This window comes from Aptenodytes patagonicus, chromosome 6, assembly GCF_965638725.1.
Source record: "Aptenodytes patagonicus chromosome 6, bAptPat1.pri.cur, whole genome shotgun sequence".
NCBI lineage: Eukaryota > Metazoa > Chordata > Aves > Sphenisciformes > Spheniscidae > Aptenodytes > Aptenodytes patagonicus.
The window spans coordinates 45,923,940-45,944,046 of NC_134954.1; the positions used below are offsets into that span (position 1 = coordinate 45,923,940).

General features: G+C 40.5%; 1 protein-coding gene across 2 annotated transcripts in view; it reads right to left on the reverse strand.

Annotated features, from left to right (window-relative positions):
- Nucleotides 1–825: 825 nt before the first annotated feature.
- Nucleotides 826–20,107, reverse strand: part of CREB1 (cAMP responsive element binding protein 1) — a 44,600-nt gene continuing 25,318 nt past the window's right edge. For both annotated transcript variants that reach the window (XM_076342402.1, XM_076342401.1), the window contains 5 exons: nucleotides 19,132–19,232; nucleotides 16,102–16,244; nucleotides 11,804–11,986; nucleotides 10,213–10,363; nucleotides 826–7,218 (listed from right to left, as the gene is read on the reverse strand). In XM_076342402.1, the coding sequence (XP_076198517.1) occupies nucleotides 7,074–7,218; nucleotides 10,213–10,363; nucleotides 11,804–11,986; nucleotides 16,102–16,244; nucleotides 19,132–19,232 (723 nt within the window). In that variant the 3' untranslated portion in view covers nucleotides 826–7,073. The remainder of the gene's footprint in view (nucleotides 7,219–10,212; nucleotides 10,364–11,803; nucleotides 11,987–16,101; nucleotides 16,245–19,131; nucleotides 19,233–20,107) is intronic.

Below are 20,107 nucleotides of genomic sequence, written 5' to 3' on the forward strand. Positions count from 1 at the left end.
TTCAGTGTGACACTCAAGCCAAACTGCATTTTCATCTCATGGACTAACCCTTGTTGGGGATTCTCCCTCATTACTGAGATGCAGATTTTTCTGAGCAAGTACGTGAATGGCATTATGAAAACGCTCAGTTGTGAAAACCACAAAATCTCAGCCATAATGAGCTGACCTTACTGCTTCCCCTTGCTTTCACTGGAGGTGTGTTTACCTCAGCGCTGAATTTGTTCTTCTGGCTTTCATCCCAGTGTTTGGATCCAGCCTTGCAGATTACATAATTGGGCTGCGATCCTTGCAGTGTTTGCTGCCTTCTGTTCTGCTCTGTTATTAACATCAGTAGTACATGGTCTACAGGAATGCTTAAAAGTGGGAAAGACAGCATATTTAAACTGAAAGGGAAAAGTCTTTCGCACATTATATAAACAACAGAACTAACTGCCACCAGAGTGGATACTGGAAAGCAGGTTTAAAAATACCAGAAGTGGAAGAGGAACTTTGTTTTTCAGGACTTGAACCTCTCACTAATCTAATTTATTTTAAATAAGATTAAAAAAGCCTTCCCTTTGGGGAAAGTATCTCATGAATACTTACAGCAGGCCACAGATCATGAGAGGACACCATAGTCTGCTTACGCCTTTTCCTATACTCCTATCTAGCTACCATTTGCCACTAAACTAGTGTAAATGGAACATCCTGCCCAAAAAAGAGACTTTGTAGAGTTTTTTAAAGCACGTTTATGTGACTGCACATAAATGTTTGTGTAAAAAGGGAGTTATGACAGTTTATACCACAAAGGTTACAGTAAGAAAAAGCACTTCTTTATGACAATAATTCACAAATTCACAAGAATCACTTTAATATACAAAGCAATTACTACCATTCTGAAACACAAAGCAGCTAATATGTACACAGTGTTAATAAAATGCATTATAACCCAGTACAATTTTTTTTTAAAACACAGATAAAGCACAAAAAATTAAGTAAAAAAAACCCCAACACAACAGGGATGTTTCTAGATTTTTGGGGAAATGTAAATAAGAATTTATTTTCCCCCAGTAATGGATTTTCATTTAGCCTTTTAACTTCCACAAGTATGTGGGAGTCGAGCTCAAATACCCTGTTCTGTGCTGACATGGTTTGGGTAAAGAATCAGAAATGCAGATGAGGTGAACTTACTCTTTCCAGCTTACATTACAAAGGGAGAATAATAACCCTCGCTCTGGAAGCTTCCCTGAAAAACGTTGTTCCAAAACAATTTCAAATTATAAATCCAGAGTAGAAACAACTCATTTTTGAAGTGAACAACCAATCTGTGGACAAGTCTGTGGAGGGGTTGGCTGCCAACTAGCACCTCTTCTTGCCCTGTTCCCCATCCCATCCCTAGAAGTCCATATAAGCAGCACAGTTTCAAATCTCATACAAACTCCAAGTTCTAGAACTTTTAAAAATTAATGTTTTAATATAAATAAATGTCATTACACACACAAAAAATGGAGTGGCACCTGGATAAAACACAACTTGTGGAGAGCATCCGGACATCCTTAGTTCTTAAGAGTGGCCATTTCCAGATACTTAACTGGCCTAAGGCCTTCCTTCCCCGTGCTCTCACTCAGCTATCCCCTAATTTAGAGAAATACATAGCTGAGGCTGAGACCAAGTGAACCGACTGCTCCCAAGTCGTGAGTACAGTAAGCGTATGAAGTGAGCCAACTGTGGATGATTACAGCCTGTCCCTGGCCCTTTCCCTGCCAGCACACAGCTCCTGAGGACAGCCGACATCTCCTGCCTCTCGCTGGTGAAAGCGAGACCTGAACTCACCAGTTATACAGCAAGTCACAAACTGCACTTGCAGTACCAGAACGCAGACAGGTCACTGTCTTCAATTTGTGCTATGCAAACTAGCCCAAGCAAGTCTCTTTGTGGGCCAGAGCTTAAATACATTTAAAAAACACATTCTGAGGCAAAACACTTTTGAAATGCAAACCCTCTTTTACCAACTGTATCTGGTCCCTTTTCCCCAAAGATGTACAGATTTAAGCCATATCCATCCACAGACCTGAACCTGTCACAAGCACACGGTAGATAGGATTTCAGCACCCTGTTTCTTTCTATCAGTCTGGCTCCTCCCAGACCAACTGAGCTTCATGATACATTCAGGTTTCTGCAAAATCGGTGTCTTTTACAGCTAGCAAATTCAAAAGCTCAGGGAAATGAGTTCCCAGTCACAGTACAGAGAACCATCAATGTACTGTATGCTTTTAAAACCTGCTCACAGTGACAGATTTCAGGGCTATAGCTAAATTATCATTGTTCCTGCAAAAGAAAGGTGGTTGTGCTTTTTTAGCTTTTAAAGCAGGGTGACGCATTGTCAATGTACCTTTACTTCCTGGTGTCAAAGAATTGGAAAGCCTTTTGATTTATTTTCTTGGAATGCAGCTTGTAAAATTTGCAGCCAAATCTCAAATTAAGAAAAGGGGAATAAAGCGACTGAAAAATAGTTTAGCTTTCCTTCCAAATTATTCTCCCTTTCCCACTTGGGATCACTGAACTAGTTCTATTCTAAAAATAATTTCACATCCATCCTGTACATACTGCTCTGAGGCACCACACACTTAATTCTTTCCAGGGCTCAGTACTGCCAGTTCAGATCTCCTGCCATTTTGAAGTAATGCCTGCTGGACGCCAGGTGCTGATCAGCAAGTTAAATTTGCAGGGGAGTCAACTGCTGTGGGGAGAGGAGTGAATTGTGTGCAGGCAGCAGGATTACAACAATTGTGCCAGGGAGCTTCTCAAGCAAACCCTCTTTTTTTTTTCGTTCCATTTTTTTTTTTTTTTTAAAAGTGCACATTTTAATTAAACATTTACAAAGAATATAGTGTAACAAAAATAAATACATGACCTTTTGGTTAGATCATTGGCAAATGTTACATCACTAACCAGCTTCAGGGTGAAAAAACGACAATAAAACCAGGGTCTTAGAAAACCAATGAAATCTTCTATGAATTGTCATGATTTGCAACCACTGATAATGAACTTGCTTAGATGGGGAGACTTGTCTTTACTTTAACCCACAAAAAGTACTCTCTGGCTGCCATAAATTAGAAAAATAGAAAATAAAAAAGCAGAGGCCAGTTTTCGCTAACAGATGACTACCTGCAGCTGCAGTCTACTGGAAGCCCAGATTTAAAAAAACCTGTAGTACAAATTTAGATCAGAAATTATGAGGGCTCTTTTTCCTTATTAAATCTAACTTTTTTTCTCCTGAGCCTCTTAATGATTCCAAACACCCCACCAATTTTCTGATCAACCTACAAGTACCAGAGAAGACAGTGGTCTGCAACGCAAACGCCAACTACAGAAGAGCCAGAACCTGCAGGTGTCTGTACAGTCCTGACGAGCATGACAGGCTAAAATTGTGCTTTCAGATACAAGCAATAGTGCTGGCAACTACCTGACTCTGGTGAAATCGCTGCTTAAATAAAAATGCAGGAGGAAAACAGAAGTCTTACCAGTGGTTCCTTTAGAAAATAACACCTTAACAACCTTTCCAATTGTTTTGCCTTTGATATATAGCTGCCAAAGAGAAAAAGCACAAAAGTGAATTATTCTGGGTGGTGGTGGTTGTTGTAAAACAACTGTTTACATAATTTCAAAAATCTCCATCAATAAAAAACAAAAACAAACCTCACAAAAGCCATGAAAGATGAAATAAAATTCTTGAAAATGGATAACTGAGAAACGGCACAAAACAAATCAGTAATAAGCGCTAGAATAATGCAGCCCAGAACTACTGGGGCGGGGGAAGCTTTCACACACGCGCACACATCCACACACACCCAGACACACACAGAAAAGTAAAAATTTTTTCTGACCTCCATATACTATAATACTCAGCATTCCTGACTTAAAAGCTCTCAGAGCTGTAGATTATATACTGTGTGTATATATATATATGTACATATATTATACATATGTATTTTCCAAGAATATCTAAATTAAAAGAGCACCTCTGACAATATCTTAACTGCCTGATCGGTGCTGTTGTTTTGCAAAATAATGACATTACAAAAATTATATTTCAAATCAATTCTTGTTTATTATGAACATAATGAATCTAGCCCTTTCTAACCCTCTCTTCAGGTAAAACAGGCTATCAGTTCTTGAAAACTCACAACCGTGAGATATAAAACTAATCCTCCCTCCCCCCGCCAGCATAATTTCCGTCCTACTTCCAAATGGCCTTAGTTTATAGAAGCTGATTACCCCAACCTCACTACTTGGTAAATAACATACGAATGGATTCCTGTGTCATATTCTTTCCCTTTCTGAGTCAGTATGAGTAGTAAAGCATGTATGAGTATCCCTAGCCAGCCCTGTACTTGGTCTAATATTTCCATTAAAATTTCCATTAAAGAAATTCAAGTCCCTAAATCCTCAGTGCAGCATAAATAAAAATAAAGATTCTTGCACATCCCTACGTGCTTTAAAATAACGTTCTTTTTCTTAGCGAAACGTTAGTTGCTAATGAGGTCTAGACTAATAACACTACAGACTACTCGCAGACCACGCACAGACAAACCGGTAACACAGTTCTCCTCTCATTGCCGCACAAATTTGCACCAACCCTGTATTAGAAGAACCCTGTCCGGGTACCGGTTTAGGCTCCCTGGTCCATTCACCTCCCAGGCTTTGTGCCCAGTGACCATCGACAAGTGCTCATTACCCACTAGGAACAGCTCTCAGATCATGGCTAGCCTCATTCAGGTTCACAGCCTTAATGTAGGCACGTACAGCCTTTTCCATATTTCTCAAAGTTGGAGGAACCATTCCATATAACTGTGTAAATTAGGCCATCATGAGCTTCATGTTCTACAAGAATGACTCCTGCATTATCAACATTTCTACTTCAGCACTAGTTCTGAAAAACTGGTAACCGTTGTATGTATTTGTATTCTCTGACTTTAAGAATCAGACAATTTTTATAAAAGCATTGCTGAGAATTTAGGGTCGTCTTTAAATTTGCATTGCTAAACTAATAAATTCATCTTCCATTAAATAAAAACATGAAAATCAATTCTCTATGGCAGATAAAAATAGACCATTTATAAACCTCCTCAACACTTGTGAAAATGAATTCTTTCATAATTTTGATACTTATGTTCTCTTCTTGAAATACAAACATAATTTGAAGTTATTGGTAACTCTAAATTTAACAATAATGCTACAAGTTTAACCCTGCTCCTTTTAAAGTCTCTTGGAAACTGAATGCCCTCTCAAATGAGAAAACTAGAACTTTTAATACTGCTTAGCTGTTTGAGACTCAACTGCCCAGAGTCTTCCAAATGTTCTTCGTATAACATCACATTGATTGTATAACCTTTTAGAAGCTCATGTTTGCAATTTATCTTAAAAACAGATAGAGCGAATGGGAAAACAGTATTAGCTAATACTTCGCTAGGCAAGGCATTAGTACAGATCAGTCTTATTCATATGTCTCTATACATAAAAGTTTGACCATAAGCCCAAAGTAAACTTACTTCATCAAATGATCCAAGTTAATGTATCAAGAGACTGGCTTCAGAGGGCCAGTAAACAAACTGCACATGATTCTTTTTGACACATTTTTTTTGACAACTTCTTGACATTCTTTTTTGGTTCTTTTTGAGCATGATTCTTCTGAAGTCCTAACACTTAGTACAAAGTTGTTTTTAACAATGTAAATCTGGGAAAGATCACATTTCCTCAGTGCACACAAAAACACTGATCTTGCAAATGTCTGAGGCACAGGAGTAATTTTACTTACAGGAATAAACTACTCGGTAAATCCGACCCTTTACATGAAAAAATCCTCTGAATAAATTGAGAATTTAGCTACCCTGCCCAGGTTCAAAGAATTAATGTTGTCCCTCGCGAAGCAGAAGTTGGAATATTTGTGTTTGAAGTCCTCTTCAATATTTGAGGTTGTCCTGGTAGTTGTCATACTGCAATTTAATTTATGCATGGAAGGCAGCCTCAAAGTTTGAAAAAGAATCTAGCAAACCAAGCTGATGTCTCCATTGAGTACAATAATTTCCATTACATAAGATAGTGGTAGGGAAATAGAAATAATCTCATTGCTTGAGAGGACTTGGGACACAGACTATACTGTCGTCAGGGAGTATAACGTGGAGTTGGCCATGCTTCAACTGCTTAGTTTTTCTGCACACAAATAGGTAGTGCTTTCATGTGTTACCCTCGCTTACTACGTGACTGTTTTCTAAATGTCACTATTGTACTTTTTTTATTCCTTTCCCATCCAAATATCATTTCCCAACCAATATCCTATGAAGTTGATGTTTGCTTTTTGTGCATTCAGAATACTGAACACACTTGCATAAATAAGCTTCGAGAAGCAACAACTGACCAGTGAAGCTCATTTCAATGCATTTGTTTCTGAGGTATGGAGAAGTTTTTACTAGTCCAGGAGGGCTTAATACACATTACAAATCAAAACCGCTCCTGGGCTAGTTTGAAAAAGGTATGTTATCTCCACACCAAGAACATGACTGTGAAGCGCCTTTCATTTGGCATGCCACTTAACCGTGTATTTTTATAGTTCATAATGAATATGTAAAACCAATTTGGCAACCATTGCTTCCTCATTGCACCATGCATGCTCCATGTATGTGGCCCACAGTTCTCTGGACCAAGAGGCTGGGGTGATTCTGTCTCTAAGGCAATGGAAAGAGCTCAGCACAAATTCTTGAAATCATTACAAAAGGACCCTCCCCACAGTAACTTCCCAAGTGACCACTGTTACTCCTTGAAGAGGATGGCGAGACGAGAAAGAAGCCTGTTCTTCTTCTTCACGCTGAGATTGATGATGAAAATAATCTTGTAGGGGGAGAAGAGGAGGCAAGTACTTGAACATTCACAGTTTGATGCAAAGCACAGATGAAGTATATTCTGTAGTTGCTTCAGGCAGTTTTGCGCATAGAAAAAAAGAAATGTTTAGAAAATAAAAAGTTTACTTTGTCTTTCTGGGTATAGCCAGAACCAGTCTCTATCCCACCTGGACAAGTGAAAACGGGAATCCAAAATTAATCTGATTTGTGGCAGTAAAGGTCCTTAAGTGCTTTCAACTCCTCAATCAGTGTCTTGTTTTGGTTTTCAAGCACAGCCACTCGATTTTCTAGACATTTCACATACTCCTTTTTCTTCCTGCGACATTCACGTGCTGCCTCTCTGCAAAGCAAAAAAGGCCATTCAAATCCAGAACAGTTACTTGCAGACATGGGCTACTTAACTGTTCAGGTCAAACCTTTACCTAGTACTGCCATTTGTAGAATATGGAGGTATTGTTAATAAATGCAAGTTAGGAAAAAAGGCTGAGTTCATAACAATTGCTTCTCACAAATCACACACACTCAAGATCCACAGGTCATTTCGACACGCAGATCCCAGTAAGTCAGCACCAATAAAACTCTGCTTATGTGAGAAAAGGATCCTAACTCAATGACAAAATTCTGCCTGCAGGATTTACATTAGAGCCTTTAGGCCGAGTCAAATGCTGCTGCAATAATTTCCTTGATTTTATTATAATAAATAGATTAATAATAAAAACATGGATAAGACCAATGTTCATCTATTCGTCTCTTTATAAACTCTTCCCTTCGCTGCAGTCCAACCAAATACTAATGGTCAGGATGTTCAACCGGTGCAAAAAAAGCTGTATTTAGAGCATTCACAAATTTGCTCTTGAGCAATACTTTCATTTTATTAATAATGTCTGCATCACTGCAAAGATAATATAAATGACTCAAATAAAAAACCCACAATATAAACAGTTACTAGCAATCATATCATTCTTTAGTCATTGTCTGCTGTGCCAAGAACATGGCAGTGTTAATGTGCTGAGGCAGATCTCAAGACAGTCAAACTTTTAAGGCTTGCCTGTAAAGACTGAGTTGCCTGTAGATAACCTGGTAACATACTAAGAACACCAATGAAAAATACCTGAAAGGTGTTAATCTGCTGCTGAGCATCCTGAAGGCAGTAACACCAAGACAGAAGCTATCCTGCACAGCAACAGTAATGGTACCAATGTGCAAAGTAAGCAGAAGGCTAAATGCCGCAGGTGGATGGGAGTCCAGGCAGAGGGTTCTCCTCCTGCAATGCAGCTTGTCAAAGCAGCACACTGCAGATTTATGTAAATGTACATGCTTGTTTGCCCTGAACCTTTAGGTGCAAAGCAGAGCAGCTTCAAAAGGAGAGTCTGAGTGTCCCTTCATTGCAAATGCTGCATAGATTGGTGATACAGTCAGTGTTCTGGGAAATGAGAGGACAAAATTGAACCCAGTTCTTCTGCTTATTAGATAAATAGTAGTTGTAGTACTAGGTAAAAAAGAATGTCTGTTCCAGGACCTACCTGGTAAGAAAACTCTAAAAGTAACTTTTGAAATTCAGCTCCACAAGTGAGACAGGATGAAGAAAACCTAGTTTGTAAGCCCTGAAAGGACTCAGGTATCCATTTGTTACACAATTTCACGTGCTTGCAGCACTTCAGTGGGCCATGTGCAACATTTAGAATTTAAGTCATTTGGGGCTGTTACTTGTGTCACCAAAAGATTGTGTCACTGGATCAGGAAGTGCCTCCCAGTGCAAACTGTCTTCTTGGGTGACAAGTTTTTCTTTCTTTTTGTGATTTTTGTGCCAGCTTGGGCTGTATATTAAGCCACCTCAAGTCTGTGTGCATTAGTTATTCATTATGAACAGCTAGAGTTATTCTGAATTACAAGAGAGCTTTTAAAATTTATAATTTACACAGAAAATTTGCACAATAATATCTATGAATATTTATGATATAATCCTCCAATAAATACCACCTCACCATCTGCCTCTCTATATCCCTTTCCCCTGCTTTGCTAGGGAGCCTAGATTTGCAAATACCTATTAAGAATGCAGGCTAAAAGCACCGCATGCAACATGATACTGTTGCAAAAGCTGTCAATTGAACTCAAGTGGGGGTAATTCCCGATTGTTTTTCTTGGCTTTCCCAAACACAAAAGCTTTCTTTTACTGGAATAAGACTGCTGACTAAATGAGGGGATTCAGAATGCTAATTAAATTTTTCTCAAATGCAGAGCCTTGAAAGGGGGACATCTACTATTCACTGATACCAGAAAAATATATAAAAAGGGGAGATGGGTGACATTCTGTACAAAAACCTTTTAAAAAAGTGAGCTCTGCTGTTCAGAATTATTTACTTCATTAAAGCCCCTCAGACAAGCACTGGGTCTGCTCATGTGACTTTCTATTGTTCACAGCTTAGCAATCTATGGAAGATAAATGCACCTGTACAACATAACAGTTTTTTCAGGCTGACAGATGAAGTAAACAGTGCTTTCATGGGGCTCCCCCTCCTCAGAGGGGAGGGAAGCACTGCTGTTTTCCTAGTGTCACAATGTAACACACAGGCTCAAATCTGTGGATGGAGTTCAAGCTTGGTGTGATGGGTCAGCTCAGGCCCAAACCTTCCCTCTCCCACAGCAGCAGGCTTAAGGAGCAACATGCCCAACTCCTCTCTGCTGCTCCCTTCCTTCGCTGCCTCCACCAAGCCCCGCCTCAGTAGGCTTGGCTGTTCCTCCTCACACACTAAATCCTACAGGGTCAAGTCTCCTCCCTCTCTCTTTCAGCCCCTCTGCTGCAACTACTGGCTCCACCAAGAGTAGCTGCTCATTTAGCCTTTCCTTGAGTCTTTCTGCCTTCGGAGGATAAAACCCAAAAGGCAAGCAGCTAAAGAGGACAAGTGAGACAACCAAGAAAGCACTTGTGAAGAGTGTGGGTGGGCCAGCAGCAAGGAGAATGCATGCAGAAGGCTAAGGTAAAGAATCCAGGAAAGGAAACTACATGAATGTATTAACTCAAAAAAATCAACTCACCTTGGTGTTTGTAAGAACGTATTTGCAGCCATACAAGTCTCTCACCAATTACTTTTCTCCTTATGGCAACAAACAAATTCACACACCTCACAGAATGAGTCTGACACCTTTACTTAAGGTTTCATAGTCACAATACATGGCATTAGCAGATGTGCTTCTTTGCTTTGCATCTTTAAATAAAGGCAAATTCTTCAGAAAGCATTTCATAAAATGACTAAGAAAGATCAGGATTCCTAGTGCTTAACACTCTAGGTCTATGCAGAGCTGACCAGAAAAAAAGTGATCTAAATGTACATGCCTGTTCTTCATTAGACGCACTTCTCTCTTCCGTGCGGCCTCTTCTGCTGGCTGAGTTGGAAGTGCTGGAGAGGATGCCATGACTACGCCTGGTGCAATGGTGCTGGTAGGGGCGGTGCGAATCTGGTAGGTCTGCACATCTCCTGAGGCAGCTGAAAGACACAAGGGAACATCATGTCAGATTGGTGACACTGCTGTTAAACGTGGTGTGAAGAGCACCTAGTCATCTATCTAACCATGCTCTCTGGGCTACAGTACAGGAGGGATGACCATCATCTGGGTCATCACTGCTATTTCAGTCTTAGTTTATTAACATATGCAAGGTTTTGGGCATTCCTGCTGAAGAAGTCTCCACTTGTGCTTGATAACTTGATTTGTCTTGCTGTATTGCTGTGCTTCTTTCTCCCTTAATACATTTCGTTTTACTTCTCTGGTTTTTGGGCAGTTTTAGCATTTTTAAGATGAAGGATGGCAAACAGTATTTCTAGCTATGCTCCAAATGTCTATCTGCAAAAGGAGAAACTGCATGTGTAAGTATTTGGCACAGAAAAAAGGGTGTAGAAAGATAGCATTTACTCCCAACAAGAGAGATACAGTGCAAGCTAGGCACTCAGTTTCACTACTCTAGAATGAACAAGGTCTTGGGTTTCTTTTGTTTGCTTATTGTAATTTAGGAGTGTGTTATATTTGCTTGAGCTCATAAAAAAATATACCACCTAAAGAAATCACGTCCTTAAGAACACAAAAACCAGAAGATCAATGCAAGAATAGTATTTTTCTCAGCTATGTATTTTCACTGATGCGTGGAGACCTCTTCACCGGGTAACTTTCAAATCACCTGCTTTACAATCATAAAAGCAGGGGTACATTTTTCTGTTATTTTTAATAAACAGATTTTTAATAGCTCCCCCAATTTTTAATAAACCAAAACATATATTTTAATACAATAAAAAACCCCAACTTATTCTAAGTTGAAGTAGCCCTGCTTGCTGTAAGTGGAGGACTAGACCAAATGCCCTCTTAAGGCACTTTCCTAAATTATTCTATGATTCTAAGACTCAATGATTAAGTACTTGATGACTAGTTACAAAAGCCACAATAGGAAGAAATTATGACTTGCAATTGAAAAGGGGAAAAAATTACTAATAAATTAAAGTGTCTTTACAGAAACAAAGTATCAAACAACCTTCTTTCCTAACTTTAATGCTTCCCCTTAAATTTACTATTGTTGCAGATGACTATCTGGGAGAACTCAGCACTCTAAAGTGGTATGAGTTTTTGCAGAACGTATTAAAAAAAATCATATGGACAAAACGCAGGAAATACAGCATGGAAAACCAAAAATAAATATATTGTTTTAAGAAGTAAACCCAAAATATCCACAATTTTATCAATCTGAAAGGAAAGGCTCCAAGAAAATGTGACAAATAGTTTTGTCCAGAATTTCCTTTAATCATTCTGGAGACTTACCTCTGCCAAAGCTGTTAGTTCTGTTTCCTGACACATTTGAAGGAGTTAGGTTGGCAACTTATATCTGCATGGAGATATAATACATATATATATACTGAATGACTGGCTGTGAAGTTTCTCACCTTGTACGACAACTTGGTTGCTGGGTACAAGTATCTGTTGTCCATCTGTGGTCTGTGCATATTGTAAAATGGTGGTGCCAGGTTGGGTTGCAGCTGCATTGGTCATAGTCAACGTCTGGAGACCTTGTACTCCATCTGTGCCATTGTTAGACAACTGTATTGCTCCTCCTTGGGTAATAGCAACTGAAGACAAAAAAAATCGACACAGCATTTAAGACACTAATTTACTCATTAACTTAGAGTATTAAACCTAGATATGGAAGAATACTGGTCTGAGTTAAATCCCTTGAATCCTTATACACCCTCGAATCAGACACATGGCTCTAATGTACATTAAAGAAATAATGCTTTGAAAGTAAGTTTTCAATTTCTCATGAGACCCATTGTGCTGGTTTTGGCTGGGGTAGAGTTAATTTTCTTCATAGTAGCTGGTATGGGGCTATGTTTTGGATTTGTGCTGGAAACAGTGTTGATAACACAGGGGTGTTTTCGTTACTGCTGAGCAGTGCTTACACACAGTCAAGGCCTTTTCTGCTCCTCACCCCACCCCACCAGCGAGTAGGCTGGGGGTGCACAAGAAGCTGGGAGGGGACACAGCCAGGACAGCTGACCCCAACTGACCAAAGGGATATTCCATACCATATGACATCATGCTCAGCATATAAAGCTGGGGGAAGAAGAAGGAAGGGGGGTAGGTTCGGAGTGATGGTGTTTGTCTTCCCAAGTAACTGTTACGCGTGATGGAGCCCTGCTTTCCTGGAGATGGCTGAACACCTGCCTGCCGATGGGAAGGAGTGAATGAATTCCTTGTTTTGCTTTGCTTGTGTGCGTGGCTTTTGCTTTACTTACTAAACTGTCTTTATCTCAACCCACGGGTTTTCTCGCTTTTACTCTTCTACTTCTCTCCCCCATCCCACCAGGGGGGAGTGAGTGAGTGGCTGTGTGGTGCTCAGTTGCTGGCTGGGATTAAACCATGACAGTCCTTTTTGGCACCCGACGTGGGGCTCGAAGGGTTTGAGATAACGACAGGTTTGATTGGAATGTGCTAGATCAAATTTATAGCTGTTATTGCTGTTTAGCTATTAACTGGCAGGCTCCTGTGCTTGCCATGGGGCTTGCTTGCCTCACTGTATATTAGAGCCTAGTGCTCGTTAGTGGCTGCTTTTTGCTTTTGCTGCTTGCTGTGCTGCTGTAATCATCTTACTCTGCTGTGCCTGGGAACATTTTGATAACAGCAATGGTGATGCGCCTGGGCTGGCAGATGGCCAGGGCATCGCTGCTGTTTCTGTGCTGCTGTACTGGACAGGTTGGAACTCCAGTGTGAACTCGAGTCGAAGGGACTGTGACCTGTGGATGAGTCCACGCAGGAGCAGGACACCCCGAAGCATCTGTGGCCATGAATAAGTCCACCCCAGAACAGGTACATCTTGAAGTGTCTGTGGCCGCGGTTATGTCTGTGCCGCAGCAGGTATACCTCGGAAGGGACTGTGGCCCAAGGATAAGTCCGCGCTGGAGAAGGTACACCTTGAAGCATCTGTGGCTGTGGATAAGTCCATGCTGCAGCAGGTACACCTTGAAGCATCAGTGGCTGTGCGTGAGGTGCTGGAGCACCTCAAAACATGTGGCCATGGATAAGCCCACGACAGAGCAGATACACCCCTGGAGGGACTGCTCCATGTTGGAGTTGGTTTACTTCTGAAGGGACTGTGGCTGTGGGTAAGGCCACACTGGAGCAGGTATACCTCTGAAGGCATTGTGGCCCATGGAGAAGGCCACGCTGGAACAGGTGCACCTCAAAGCGACTGTGGCTGTGGGTAAGTCTATGCCGCAGCAGGTATACCCCCAGAGAGACTGTGGTTCATAGATAAGGCTCCACTTGGAGCAGGTACAACCCTAAGGGACTGCAGTCTGTGGATAAGTCCAGGCCAGAGCAGGGGCAAGGGGAGGAGTTCATTGCAATGTTAAACCCTATAACCTGGCCCAAAGGGACCAGGGGTGGAGACTGTAACGGAAATAACTTTCAATTGCTGTAACCCAGGATTTGAGTTGCATGTTACAGGAAATTACTATAGCAGGAAACACCTGAACCAATGGAGGACAAGCCTTACAAGAAGCAGTGCAAGTACAGCAGTGACCCGACCTGAGCTGGCTTTGGTGCCCAGTAACGCCACACAACACACCACCTCTCCTGTCCTGAGTGACCACCAGAACAGATGGAGCCCAAGGTCATGGACTAAATGAACGCAACGGACATTTTGTGGTCATTTATGGACATTTTACAGACATTTCACAGAGGTGGTCCACAGACTAAGGGAATGATATCTGTGTATTATTATCAAAGGATGGGAAGGGTGGTGGTGGGTAATGAGAATGTATTAGATAGGGTGGGACCTGAGCATGATGTAAACGGTGTGGAATAAAGGGTGGAGAATGTGCTGGTTTTGGCTGGGGTAGCGTTAATTTTCTTCATAGTAGCTAGCATGGGGCTATGTTTTGGATTTGTGCTGGAAACAGTGTTGATAACACAGGGGTGTTTTCATTACTGCTGAGCAGTGCTTACACAGAGTCAAGGCCTTTTCTGCTCCTCACCCCACCCCACCAGCGAGTAGGCTGGGGGTGCACAAGAAGCTGGGAGGGGACACAGCCGGGACAGCTGACCCCAACTGACCAAAGGGATATTCCATACCATATGACATCATGCTCAGCATATAAAGCTGGGGGAAAAAGAAAGAAGGGGGGGATGTTCGGAGTGATGGTGTTTGTCTTCCCAAGGAACCGTTACGCATGATGGAGCCCTGCTTTCCTGGAGATGGCTGAACACCTGCCTGCCGAGGGGAAGTAGTGAATGAATTCCTTCATTTGCTTTGCTTGTGTGCATGCGGCTTTTGCTTTACCTATTAAACTGTGTTTATCTCAACCCACAAGTTTTCTCACTTTTACCCTTCCAATTCTCTCCCCCCTCCCACCAGGGGGGAGTGAGCGAGCGGCTGCGTGGTGCTTAGTTGCCAGCTGGGGTTAAACCACACCACCTGTATTTTTTGGGTGGCCAAAAAACACAGCCCAAAACACAAATTAGTTTCTCTGATAAAACAGCATCACACAGAGGAGCTATAATCCTCCCTCGGGGAATACTTTTTAATTTGTTAGTTAAGATTTTCTTCTTGGTTGGTTAAGGTCTTTTCCTCAGTCCCTTCTTTTTTCTTCTCATCTGAAATTCCTCTCCTCTTCCATGCTTTATGCCCTTCAGTCTCCTCTGCTGCTACTGCTATCCATTTTGTGTTTCACTTTCTTCTTGCTTTGGCATTTTTTTTCTTCTGATTGTATCCCCCCTTCTCTACAACTTCCTCAGCACCTTCCTAGCAGTGTTTTCATTCATAAAGGTCCAGTTTCATACTTTTTTTTTCCCCTTCAAGCAGTCTTACTTTGGTTTGTTTTTTTCCTTTCTTTCCCTCAGTCCCGTCATGCAGGTGTACTGAGACATCACCCCTCATTTGCGATTCCACAGAATTTCACTGTGTTCCTATATACAGACACATCAAAATCTCAAGTATCTGCACAAGCAGTTATTTTACAGTTATGGTAGGAAAGCAGAGTTAACCACATCAGTTTCAATAAAATTAAGTAGGGTATTAGGCGAAATGGCTAAGGAATAAACAGAGATACAAAATTTTAAAGAGATTTTAAGAGAAAGATGTAAACAAGTAGTTCTTTCTCTCTTTTGTATATTCAATACTATTTGTTTGTGTGAGACAGCGTGTGAATTCTAGCTTTACTGCTGTATCCTCAATCCTTTAAGTCAAAGCACTGTATCTAGAAAATCTAATGAATAAAGAAAACACAGAAATGTATATTTATTACATATTTTAAATAGGGTTGCTGAAGTTCTTATTTTTTCAGGACTTTCTAAAAATGTAATTGCAGACTGTAATGTTTTTTCTGTTAATGAGGTTACAATTTTGTGAACCAGGATTAATAATCTGCCAGGAAAAAAAGAAGCTTCTGAATTACCTCATCTGGTTCTTTAAGTTAAAAAGTTTATAATAGCATTATGATTAATTCATATTTTGCCTCAGGATGCATTCCCTGCCCTAATTGGCAAGCAGTCCTAGAATGTTAATTGAACATTTCAAATACTTACAATAGGAATGTGTTTAAAAGGCATGGTTATCAAACAGTCAAATTAAAGTAATCTTATTTTCACCTCCTGCTTTGTCCTAGTCCAAACAGTTATAGAAATAATAGTTCTTCATCTTCTCATCCCCACTTACTAGCACCACTGAGAAATTCAGACTACATACTGTACTGCCCACTGCTGGTTTGGTAAATGGGAGTTGGCACCGTAACAGTGGCGATGGCAGGTGCTGCCGTTTCCTCTTCAGACTTTTCTTCTTCGATCCTTGGCACTCCTGGGGCGTCTGAGGACAAGTCATTCAAAATTTTTCTGGCAAAGACAGTGTGTTGTAGAGATTTTAATAAAAATTGGAAAAAAAGAAGTCTATTTGATACATAATGCTGGAGAAAACTGAAAAGTGCAGTAAGCCAGCAAGGAAAATACAGGTGCAGAATGAAAAACCTGCACTATCTTCAAACTCTTATTGGAGAGGATTGTTCAAAGTGCCATGCACAGATGGACAAGGGAGCCAGCACAGAACAGCTGTGCTTATCAACACAAGATACAGGTGCTTCTCAACAGGTTCTTCTCAACCCAAGATACAGCTATCACAACCTTCCCTTTTTCTTAAAAACATGTTTCTCTCTCATCCATTTGTACTTGTTTCCTGCTTTTAGCCACATAAAGATTTGAAGAAAGCAAAAGTATGTAAAAAACTTATCTCCTCACTTACATCAGGGGAACTGCTCCATTTCACAGACCATAAAGGCCTCAGCCAGAGAGCTTAGTATAAAGGAAGTTAGCAGAAATGCTTGTGAAGAGCAATCAGTTTATAATCTAACACCTGCCTGGGAGACAATGCCAAGCATTTGAGTGAAGTCACACAGTTACGTTTACAGGTGCCCTGCCTGAAATAGCTGTGAGATTAGCATGGGTAAAGGAAAGAACAGTTTGTTTAATTACTTCCATGGGTTAATTATCCAAAACCAAAACTGCTAAAACATCACTGCTACAGGTCCCACTGAACATGACTGTAAGACTGACCATAGCAGTTTCTGTAATTTGCTTAATTTAGACCAAACACTGTCCCTCAGAGGACTGTCAAGCCCTTTTCACTGCTGACATATTCTATTATGTCACTGCAAAATGCTACTTTGGTAAAGGGCAACATTTTTTGTAATTCTCCTCATATGTTTTCCTGTGGACTGTCACTAGAACTCAAAGTGTGATGAAGCAAACACAGCTGTAGACCCCAAGCTCAAAGACAACACTCATTTCTTAAATAAGGCTCCTAAGGCTTTGGGAGCCAGAACATCTGTATGGAGCTATTTGGGGAGAGCAGTCACTCTGCTAAGCAACTCGACAAACAGAGCTTTGCTGTTGCTGTTTTGATTCTGTGTGCACGCAGGAACCCCAGCATTGCACAAGCACGCCACTGTGCCAAGCACCACTTGGACAAATAAAAAATTCCCATCTAGAGAGTTTGCAATCCGGGTGTCAGACCAAAAAACCTAGTGGACAAAACAGATGAAAAAATATGGAGAGAGCAGGGAGGATGAGGAACAAAACCCAAGAAGCTCAAAATAGAAAAGAAGAAGCTACAGCTCACCACTTTTTAAGCTTATGTCAGATATGATCTGGTGGTTAAAACCTACCTTTGCCATCATAAAGATGGATTTAAGATAGAAGGTAAGGTGGCAGCTTTACAAATATAGGAACTATGAACTGACATGGGGAACACATGATGTACTTCAGCAGCAGGATCAAGGTGGAGTTTCTGAGGAAGAGGTATAGCTCTTCAATTCTGTGAACCTATCTGCACCTATCTTGTCTCTGGAGCCAGTTACAGCAGCTTGAATAATGCCAACTGGGAACTCGCTAAACACAGCTGTAGTCTGGCTCAGCCTTTCTGACATGACCCCCTACGCTGGCCCAGAGTCTGAGCTGCATATACAAGTTTTACAATTACAAAGTTTTGCTGAGTCACCAGGATCTTGTCTGAGGACAGAGGCTGTGGTGTGGCATCAGTGCATGCAAAGGAGTCCATCTCAACGAGAAGTTAGCATGCACAAGTCCCCTCTTCTCAGTTTTGCTGCTTGTTTACTTAGCTCTGTTGTCTCATGATATACAGCCATTCTTCCATATATAGTAAAAGCAAGTGTCTCACTGCAGAAGCAGACTGCAAGGAAGTCTGTGGCAGCCTTGAAGTTAGCAACACTGCTCCTCACAATTAAAAATATATTCCCAGATCTATTATGGCTAGGGATCTTCAGCAATGATTTTCACTATCTTCAGCAGAACAGCCTTGAAGGCTGCTTGAGAAGGTAGAAAATATCTGGAAGTACTAAAAAAAAATAAAAATGGGTGAGATATGCTCAGGCCAAGAGTCGAGCTTATATATATTTTCCTCGTAAAGAAAAAAGGAGCATCTGAACTTTCTGAAGCAGCAGGAATCCACAGGTCACTTAAAACCTTCTGAACTCCAGAGCTGTTCCTTAACGCTACTCAGCGTCTTAAGAATGTTTTAAGAATGAAAAGTGAGATTTAGTATAGCCAGAAAAAGCTGTGCAAGGGTTTAATTAATAAAGTAACATATAACTAACACCACGTGAAGGAGCACCTCAGTTGGTCTTACCGCAGAAGTATTTGCCATGACAACTAAAGATACTAGATGCCTATCACTACATTCAGCTGATACTCTGACTTCTTAAACTTTAAACACAACCAATTTTGCTCAAGCAGAAATTCTCTGAGCCACTGAACACCACATGTTCATTGAAAGTCTCATGGGAGAAAGGAATTAAGTTTGATTGCTGCTAGCATTTCAACAATAATAAAAAACAATAGAGTTGATTTTTTGCAGACTACAGATTATACAGAAGCCACTTTCTTGCAAAGCTTCAGTGTATTTCATGTATTAAGTATCCATTAAAGCTATCTCTAAGGCACCTAGCACAATGATACCTCAATGTTTCACAAATTTGGCAATTAGCTTATTCTCAGCTCATTTCTGTCTTAACTGAGTGTAACAGCTGAGGTTTCTTCCTCCTCCTCCTATCTGCTTCTCTCTTTACATCCTATTCCATGGAAAGACATTGCAGAAGAGAGATTTCAGTTAAATGGTAAATCTAAAAATAACTATACAACCACACTGCTTGTCTCCCCATGTGAAGAACGCATCCATCAAGCAAAATGCTTCTGCTTTTAACCCCCATACCTGTAGGAGGGTCGTCTGGAAAGAATTTCTCTTCGTTTCTGTGAGTCTGTGACACTGTCTACTGATTCCTGTGAATCTTCACTTTCTGCTATAGTGGAGATCTGTAAATAAGAACAGCAATCAAACTTAACAAGACACTTCCAGTGTCTTTATTTTAAGGAAATGTTGACATCCTGTGAAAAACACTACAATGCAAGTATTCTACAGTGCTTCTACCTAGGCAATGAACAGAAAGGGCAGGCTGTTTAGTAACAGATCCAGTGAAGAATGACTACAACCAGTTATCTACCTGTGAGAATGTCCTTTATAATTTAAATATTCCAATAAGAAAATATAAACGGTAATTCCATACACTTTTTGCTTTCCGTGATTCCTTGTTTCCATCCATTTTAAGGAAACAAAGAAAGGTTTTTTTAGTAAAATTTAGGGAGAGAAAAACTAAAACCAAATTAAGACAGCAGAAACGTTTGGAAACAAAGAGCAAAATACTGAAGTTGAGAAACATCAATTTATAAATAATTGGGTAGATATGTTATAGAGAGACTGCCTTTTGGAGGGGAAAATTGTCAGGAAAATGTTGTACATGAAGATGCTAAAAAATAACGCAGTACTGCAATTCTGAACATCTGTGCTAAAAAAGACAAAGATTTATGAAGGAAAGCTAAAACATTTGCATCATGCATATTTCAATAATTTTAAATCTGAAGTGTACCAAAAATGTAAAAACGTCTCCAGTACATAAAAACGGAGACTGTTTTCCAAAAGACTATAGTCACGTGACAAATACAGAAAAGCTAACGATAGCGAACAGAGAAATGCCTGTGTGAAAAACATAGCTCACAGCCTGACATTTTATGCACTGTAGGTAAGATTCCTAAAGGCTCAAAAAGCTTGCTGGTGCTCAAATCTCAGAGTTATCAGACAGAGGGCCTGAACAGGTCCATGGCTGACTGTGAACTACCAGGCTTTGAATATT